At 34.7% G+C, this 8,964-nt stretch overlaps 1 protein-coding gene across 2 annotated transcripts; it reads right to left on the bottom strand.

Annotated features, from left to right (window-relative positions):
* Positions 1–1,022: 1,022 nt before the first annotated feature.
* LOC122274338 (kinesin-like protein KIN-14S) lies at positions 1,023–6,961 on the bottom strand. Of its 2 annotated transcripts, none has more exons than XM_043083386.1 (14): positions 6,583–6,961; positions 6,385–6,468; positions 5,999–6,025; positions 5,845–5,889; positions 5,230–5,360; positions 4,851–4,947; positions 4,704–4,754; positions 4,083–4,362; positions 3,457–3,618; positions 2,989–3,204; positions 2,852–2,889; positions 2,470–2,633; positions 2,075–2,188; positions 1,023–1,977 (listed from the first exon to the last, which is right to left on the bottom strand). In XM_043083386.1, exons 1-14 carry the CDS (start codon positions 6,587–6,589, stop codon positions 1,189–1,191), a joined length of 2,205 nt encoding a protein of 734 aa, XP_042939320.1. In that variant the 5' UTR covers positions 6,590–6,961; the 3' UTR covers positions 1,023–1,188. The 2 variants fall into 2 exon arrangements, with proteins under 2 accessions (XP_042939320.1, XP_042939319.1); XM_043083385.1 differs by having other exon boundaries at positions 4,491–4,754; positions 6,583–6,959.
* Positions 6,962–8,964: the final 2,003 nt, after the last annotated feature.

Raw genomic sequence — 8,964 nt, 5'->3', positions numbered from 1 at the left:
GCTACTTTTATTTTAAACTCGGGCATTACTCTTACGTTACTTTAATTCTCATCCTTAAATGCAAAGGACTAATACTTTTCGTATTAAAATTGAAGTATTTTATAGTACTAAAAAGTTGAAATTTACATCAATCTAACCACAGATTTGACTGTCAAAATCATATCACATTCACTTATTTTTGTCAAAATCACAATGGATCACATCAATATGATATCGAAAATGGAAATGCTTTATCTCTCAATAAATCATTCTGATGGTATGTACGATAAAATATTTTTATGTTTTTTTATTTAATGATTAGAAAAGTATTTTTAAATGATATTGTGAATTTTTATTTTTTAAAAAATATTAAAGGTGATTAAAAAAATATACGAAGAAAAAGAAAAGAAAAAAAAAGAAAATATGATTGTACTAATCTGGAAATTGAGAATCTCTCGATAGCCGTAATGTTGCTATAGCGAAAAAATGAGTTTTTTTGGAAAACTTGATAAATATGAAAAATAATATTTGCAATTTTAGATTGTGCAAATTCTGCGTACTCTTTTTGAAAAAAGTGAGTACATCTAAGACTCACATGAAAATATTATTTTTTTATTTTTTACTAATAAACCATATTTTTTTAAAAAGAAACACGAGATTTTTATTATTGTACACTCTATTTATAACACATTACTCTAAATAAATATGATCAAGACTCTAATAACTTACTGGTTTGGTGTTGCAAAGTAAATTTAACTTCTTTTCGAAAGTTTGACAGTAGTTTTAAGATGTTTTTATTGAGTAATTTTATATACAATCCTGAAATGCGTAAAAGTAACGTAATCGCTTTGAAAAATAGTAATGTTTGTTATTAAAAAATTAATTTTTTTCACGGTTGCAAATATCTTTTAATGTTTTATAACGTGTTAGTTGGTGAGCACAGAAGGATTGTACATGAGCTTCTAAGTTTTCAACCAACTAAGAAAATCCTTGAATTAGATACAAGAAAAAAGAACTGACAAGTTAAGGAGAACAGTAGGAGATACATGAAGGTTAAGAAAATGCTTGATATAAGGGGGAGGGGACAGAAAATGCAGTCCAACCTCATTGGTAAGCAACCAGCGTACATTTGCAATGATATCCAAAAGAGAACTAACAAAAGAAAACGATATTTGACGACTGTATGAGCTGTGAAGAAGCCATGGTTCATTATTGCATAGAGGGCCGAGAAGGCAATAATGAGGGTTTCCCGTTAGTTTTCAAGCTTCTTAACTTCAGTGGACTCCACACCAATGCCTTCCGTTGTAGTGCAACAACTGTGGGATTCCTAAATTTCGATGAACCAGCATGTGTTGGGGGACTCCCCATAAACTTACTACTGCTCCTCAAGGCAGTCGGCGTTGTCTCTACTGCTCTTCTTGACTCTGGCAATGGAGAGAACAACCTTGAATATCGTGCCTTCCGTGGGTCCCTCACAAATGACTGCCTGCCTATTGCACTACCATGTTTGAATCGAGATGCAGAGGGGTGGAGTGGTGTTGTCATGTGAGAGCTGGATTCTGGACGAAGGGTAGCAATGGATACCCGTCTCCTCGGCTGAAGAACCTGTGTTGTTGTTGTCGTCGTTGAAAGAGGAGGTGGCCTCACGGCAACAGAAAACCGTCTTGGTTTCATAAGGCTTTTACTGTTTGTTGCCACCATTGTTGTTGTGTAAAAGTTCTCTTTTCCAGCAGTTGAAGCTGGGACGATAGAAGTGGTTGAGCCAGTCTTTCTGGGTGGTTTCGGAGATGGTGGGGGCAGGAAATTGGTAATTCTTCGCAGTGGCAACCTCAACTTTGAAGGACCCAATGGTGGCTTCTTCTCTGTTATAGACTTCCGTGCTGCTTGTTTTAAAGATGACAATGCAGACGGCTGAGCAGAACCGGTAGACAAAACTCTAGCTTCCTGTTTTAGTCTGGTTTTCCTTTCCTCTGCCAGTTGGTTCTCAAGGTCCCGAACCTGTTAAAAACCCAGTTGAAACCGGTCAAGAATCAACAAGTAGAAAAAATCAGTAAATTAATAACTTTACTACTTTAAAAAAAAAAAAAGTAGTTACCTTCTCTTGAAGATTCCTGCAGATATGTTCTCTGGCAGAAAGCCTTAACTGCATAGACTGCAAGTTATCCTGTAATTTCTTTGTTTCCTTCTCATCATGCTTGAGCTTTTCTGCCTGTTAGTTTAAAAATGTTACATAAGCAAATCAAAACTATAAAGAAGGTCAGCTTTTTCAAAACTTGACTTATTGAACATGAAAAATTATACTCGTCATCCCTACGCCACAGTTGTTTTTTTAATTTTTTTTCCTTTAGCAAATGTGTGACATATGGACGATAAGTAGAAGAATTCCCTTAGTTTAACAGGTATAAAACAAAATATTTAAAAAAAAAAAAAATTAAATCAAGTGTGGTGTAGAGTGTAGGGATGATGAGTAGAAGGGCTCATTGAACATACCATTTGCTTGTACTTGAAAAGCTCATTAATGTCCACCTGTTTGCGAGCGGGGCCACTCTCGATGCCACGGACTCGGCTGGCAAAATTCAGTGAACAAAGAGTTTCTCCTAGATCTGCTGCATTTGGGCTGATCTGGACAAACATCAGGGTCTTGCAATCTCCTCCTACAATTCAAGCTTCAGTTGGCATGGGAGTTGAAAAAGAAAGAGTATTGAAACACATGAAAGTTTTCAATCAGAACATTAATTTTTATTTTCTTTCTTTTTGATATCGAGCAGCTGATCCTGGTGATTCCAGGACCGCAGGATTAGAAGCAAAATTAACCCTCATGGATTGAGTCGCAGTTAGCTAATATGATATGATAGTGGAAAAAAATACTAACCTAGAGAGCTTTGCAGCATATGAGTAAGCTTGGAGTTCCTGATTTCAATCAAAAAACATCAGATATCGTATGTCAATAGAAGATTGATAAACATGTGTGTGTGTGTGTGTGTGAGAGAGAGAGAGAGAGAGAGATGCCTGTAAGGAATGTGAGCTGTTTTTGAAGCGAGGGCAGAAATAACATCGCCAAGCGCTGAGAGGGATTTATTAATGAACTGAGATTCTTTCAATCTTCCACCTTCAACTTCAGTCTTCCCCACACGCTCACTACCAGCCAAGTCTACGAGCCAAAGATGACTTTTTGTGCACTGTCCATTTATTAAATTTTCCGCCTTAACTGTCACTCTTAACAAGCTACAATAAAAGAAAATTCCGTCGATACCATAATAAAAGGAATATAACACAAGGACTGCATCGGAACAGCATGAAAACACATTATAATATTCATTCCCATTATAAAATTCAAAGGAGTGCTCAAGTTCTATAGATGAATTTTTATTGAGATTCTTTCTCTTTCTTTTTCTTAAAATCACAGACAGATATTAAAAAAAAAAAAAAAGGAAAAAAAAAAAGAGAAATCAAGATAACCAAGGGTAGAAAATTTACCAGTGGGAACGGCTGCTGAGCTCATTAGCATTGGTGGACCCAACAGATCTCACTTGGCTTCCAGACTTCAGCATGTCCCAAACATCCTCAGTACTATAAACACGAGCTTCAATGAGTCCTGGGACTTCCTGTGTTCCCTCTGCTGCTTGCTTTATCTCCAATCTTCATTCAAACATTAAATATCCAATAAAATCACCTTATAAATCATGAAAAAATCTCTTGGATTAGTTTCTAAGACAATATAGGAGCTGGGGGGGAGGGGCTTGCTTTGGATATTTTTTTCTATTACACCGATCTTATTTGCAAAGTAAATATTCTATATAAGGTCGATCAGTATAAAGATATGGCTGCTGGTTAAGCTTAAGAGATAACTATGACATCCATTCTTTTTTTTTTTTTTTTGATAGATAACTATGACATCCATTCTTTGAGCTCATCATTATGGTAATCATCATCCAAGTCCACTGTCATGGCGATAATACTATTCTTTTCTTATGCATAATTTTTCATCTGGCAATGCAATATATTTTGGTAGCACCGCAGCTTGTAATAATCAAATTAGTCATCTGATTCAAATGAAAGTTGCAAGGCCAAGTCAATAGATAATAAAGTTGAGAAGAACTCACTTCTTTACAGGCTGATGGGCGTTTTCAACCAGTAGGTCCCGTATCTTCTCATTGTAAACTTCTAGCATGCTAACAAACAATCCATATCTCATAATGCCACCTCTCTCTTCAGAAATCCGAAACAACTCCTCTAGTGTCCTGTAGTTTACTCCCCTATCTTCAGGTGTTCCCTCCATTGTAAATGTCTTCCCCGTTCCAGTTTGTCCATAGGCAAATATGCAGACATTATACCCATCCAACACCGAAGCAACGATAGGCTTAGTTTGAGCGAAAACAGCATCTGCATATTGTAAAAGCCCAGAATAAAAAATTCAAACAATTAAAACCTATTAGATTATCTGTACAGTAACATGATCAGAAAATTTTATTTCTTAGCAGTGACAGAATCATCAGTTATTTCCAAGGTACCTTGGTTGTCCTCAGGCCTAAAGACATGATCAAACTTAAATTGCTTTTTTGAAGAATCAGAGCAAATGACCTGCAGCTCATTTTCTTGAGATGAGTCAAATTCAACAACAGAGGTACACTCATCACTAATTTCATTTTCGTTTAATGGTCTACATCTGCAGAAGACCCTGATATTGCCTTTAAGCTCAATGAGTTCATTGTAAAGCCTCTTACGTTCGGATGACTCCTCAGTGTACTTCTTCTTTAAACGCTCATAATCAGTACCTAATATACCACACAAGGCAGCAAGACAACCTATTACATCTTGATCGAGAAAAAGTGTTGGAACAAAGATTCCATGAATCAGTATTGAAGGCTTACTTAGAAGACGAAGAGTGTTCTGAACTTCACGGCCGGGGAAAGAATCTGTAGTGAGCTTCACTTGATCAGATAGGATAGTGTGCTCTTTCTTCAGATCCTGAAACATGAAGAGCAGAATCAAGCGACAAACCAAACAGTACAAAAGTCTTCTAATACAAATCAAGGCCAAAGTTTGGTAGCTAAGAAACTATGATGAAATTTTAATCAAACCAAACACATAGATGGGCACGTTCTTATGAGTCACTAATAAAAAATTAGAAAAACATAATTTTTAAAAAAAAAAAAAATATTTTATAAGCAATTTTAAAAAATTATATTTTCTATTCAAACTTTGATTTTCTCATAAAAATAAAGGGGAGTTGCTTGTAACTAAATTTACCTGCACTTTGGTGCTCAAATTTACGATTTTCTGCAATATGGGAAGTGTCTGTCCCGGGTCTGGAGAAGTTTCTTGGATTCCATTTGACAAGCTATTCTCATCCGGGAAATTAGAATTTCCCTCAGTTTGTTCTAAAGAAATATTTCAAAACCATCTCAATTAATAAAATAAAAACTATAATCACTATTTTTTATAAGAATAAAGCAAAAATTATCGAAGTCAAATAATTACTACATCCAGTCGTTGAAAAATATTTTAGATGTGTATATAACACATATCATTTTAATTTCAACATTAATCGCCAATTAACTTTTATCTAGCACAGCAGATTGAAGCAATTCTAACTTTCAGGGAACAATAACCCCAAGGAACATAGAAATTTATTTACCATTTTTCAGCAATCAAACTAATAGTTTAAACAAAATGACCTTGTAGTGGCACTTCCATGCTCCAGATGCCAAGTAAAAATAAAGATGCTTTAAACAAAAACATCACAAATGAATTTTTATGGCTTAATGTAAAAGGAGGCTATGGAAATCTAAATACCCAATTTAATGTGTTAAATAAAGCCAAAAAAAAAAAAAAAGTGAGAGAGAGAGAGAACAAAATACAAACCGTCATCAACGCCTGATTCGCTAGTTTCAGTCTCTGGAGTTTGCTCTGAAGAAAAGAAAAATACAAACACGTTGATTCTATATTTCTTGAAATTTATTTATTAATAAGTCATTTTCTTGATAAAGAACAGAAATACTAATAGAAAAGGCCTAACCTTTGACACAATTTTGAGTTTCTTGATCTGAAATGTAAAAATAACCTGAGTTAGAGATTGAATCCCCTAGGGTTTTAACTCAAACCAAAACAGATAAACTTCAAAGCAACGTTTTCTTGAATTTAAAAAACCAAATAGAGAGAGAGAGAGAGAGAGAGAGAGAGAGAGAGAGAGAGAGAGAGAGAGAGAGAGAGAGAGAGAGAGAGGAGAGAGAGAGAGAGAGAGAGAGAGAACGAAGTGAACAGAAATGAGAAATGATACCAGAACAGAAGAAGGCAAAAATATTTTTCACACAATGCTACTAGCGCTTTAATTAAACACAGATTTGCTCGAGAACTCATCTTATTTTCTAACATTGAAGAAAAGAAGTAAAAGCAAACTTGAACCTGAAGGAGATGGCGACGAAGGCTTCAAATCACAATTAGATGCGAAGTAATCACAGTTTTCTGAGACCATTTCCACGCTTCGATCTGATTATAAAACACCGATTTTTCGCAATTTAAACAAATCGATCGAGAAAAAAAGAAGTAATTAACCATGGAGAGAGAGAGAGAGAGAGAGAGAGAGAGAGAGAGAGAGAGTACCATCCATGGCTTCAAATACAAAGCAAGAGTGCAGATCTCAGAGAGACAGAGGGAGAGATTAAAGAGAAGCGAAGATCTACGAGAGCAAGAGCGTGAAAGAGATCGAGAGAGAGAGAGAGAGAGAGAGAGAGAGAGAGAGTTGGTGCTTTAGGCGTTTAACGAAGACGAAGGGTTTTGATTCAGTTCAAGTTTGAATTAAGAGAAGTGTGAGCCGTTAGATTGAAATATGGAGGAGCTGCTTGTAACGGCTATAAAACTTTCCGGAACGTTGCCGTGTAAATCATCGTTTAGTTGAGAGAGCGCGACCCGGGAGTCAGCCGGAGCCCCCACCCACTCGGGCAAAAATTCTGCCGCTCTAACTCCGTTCGATGCTCGCTCCGATTTCAACTCTAACGAAGTCAGAAAAAGAGTTTTGAGAATCGAAGTCCCAACACTTAAAATAGTCAGAGTCGGAGTTTGAAGTTCAAAATTCAATAAGACTTTGGGTTATCGACTTTGATTCTGACTCCGATAATTATATTTAATATACTTTAGAGAAATGTTACTATGTCGTCCTAGTTATACTGCTCACTTTGCCTCATAAACGTAATACTATTTTTATATTTTAAGATACTATTTTATTTTAAATATATATATATATATATATTTTGTTTATTATAAACTATAACACCATATGTTGGTATGTCACTAGGGCAAAAGGAATTTAGATGGTCTAGTAGCAATACTCTATATTTTATATTATAACATAACTTAGAAGGTCGAGGAGCCTAATGGTTGAGCTAATTTTTGTTAAATGCATGAATGGTTTTAAACCCCCATGAGATCAAAATCATGCCAAATTTTTATTATATTTAAAAAAAAAAAAAAAAAAAAAAACCTCAAAACGACACCGTTTTGATACTCCTATATATTAATCTCATTCAATTAACCCTACCTCTCTTTTGTTCGTCCTCAACCGTTATTCCCATTTTGCTTTCTCTCTCTACTTGGCTGCCTCTACTTTTCTTTGTTCTCTCTCTCAGCTCCACCTTCTCTCTTTTTGAGTCTCTCATTCTTAACATCTTGATTTTTGCTCTTATTGATCAGGAATGGGGTGCAAAACCATTTCAAACTTCTCATCCAAAATTCATATTATATAAAAGTAAAGACTATCGATTTTTAACTCAAAGGATCGAAACAACGAAGGAGGGAGTGAGAGATAAGCTAGTTGAAAGTAACAACATCCGTATTTTCATTTCCTCATTTTAATTATTGCCCTTAATAATCTAGTGCTATATTAGAAATGTTTTTGGTAGTGTAGAAATTTTTTAATTTTTGTTTGGATGCTGGAAAGTGCAAGTAGGTTAAAAAAGGGGATAGAAAATGCGAGTCAGTGCGGGCAAGAAAATGAAAAAAAATAAAAAAACTTACTCCGAATAGGAACTCCAACTCCATTCTGATATCGATCAAATAAAATGGAGTATGAGTTAACTCGCATTCATAATCAGAATCGAAATTATTTTTAGACTATGATTCTTATTGAAATTAGAGCTTAGAATTGAGAAATTCTGACTGCGTCGGAGTCGAAGCCCACACCTACTCAAATGGTCCATCTCACTCTACTAATTTCTTCTTTGAAAAATACTATTCAATGAATTCTTTAATATTATAGCTTTTTCAATACATATGCTGTGAAATTTAAACATTTCTAGTCCCACCGTTAGCAACTTATTAGTAATTCATTATATATATAATCCGTAATGTCAACATCAATAATTCAATGACACGTGTACAAAAGTTTTTAAAATTATTTTGACACAAAAATTAAAAATCGAAACATAAAACACCTAGGGCACTGACTTGTTTGCACCCAAGCAGCGCAACAAAGTCATGCTAATGCATTGTCTTAGCATGACTTTGTTTTTAAATAATTTTGAGATTTAAATAAATTAAATTATTTTTTTATTTTTATTTGAAAATTGAGAAAAATTATAATTATTAATTTAAAAAAGTTATAATGATTAGTTTGAAAGCGTTTGAGAAAAAGATGAAACGGAACGAAATGAAAAACTTTTCCAAACATCTCTCAATTAACCAAGGTTGCATATGGGTCTCATGGCCTCGGTCATGTCCGAACGCAACTCGAGCTCTATTTTTTTTTTTTTTTGAAATACAACTCGAGCTCTATTGAAGTCGTATGTTTAAGGTCTTTTTTTTAAATGATTTAAATATATATATATATATATATATATGATTTATTAATGATTTACTAACTTGAAAGATCAAAATGTTCAAAGTTTAAAACACACATGTTGTAACTCCTACACCAGCCCCATGATCCATCTACTTCAGAAAGAAACCCTCCAACCATCGTTTGACTTTGCCGACTATCTGTAACCTCCG

This window comes from Carya illinoinensis, chromosome 8 (assembly GCF_018687715.1).
Source record: "Carya illinoinensis cultivar Pawnee chromosome 8, C.illinoinensisPawnee_v1, whole genome shotgun sequence".
Taxonomy (NCBI): domain Eukaryota; kingdom Viridiplantae; phylum Streptophyta; class Magnoliopsida; order Fagales; family Juglandaceae; genus Carya; species Carya illinoinensis.
Note: the sequence above shows the minus strand (reverse complement) of the source record. Positions and strands in the feature narration are given on the sequence as shown.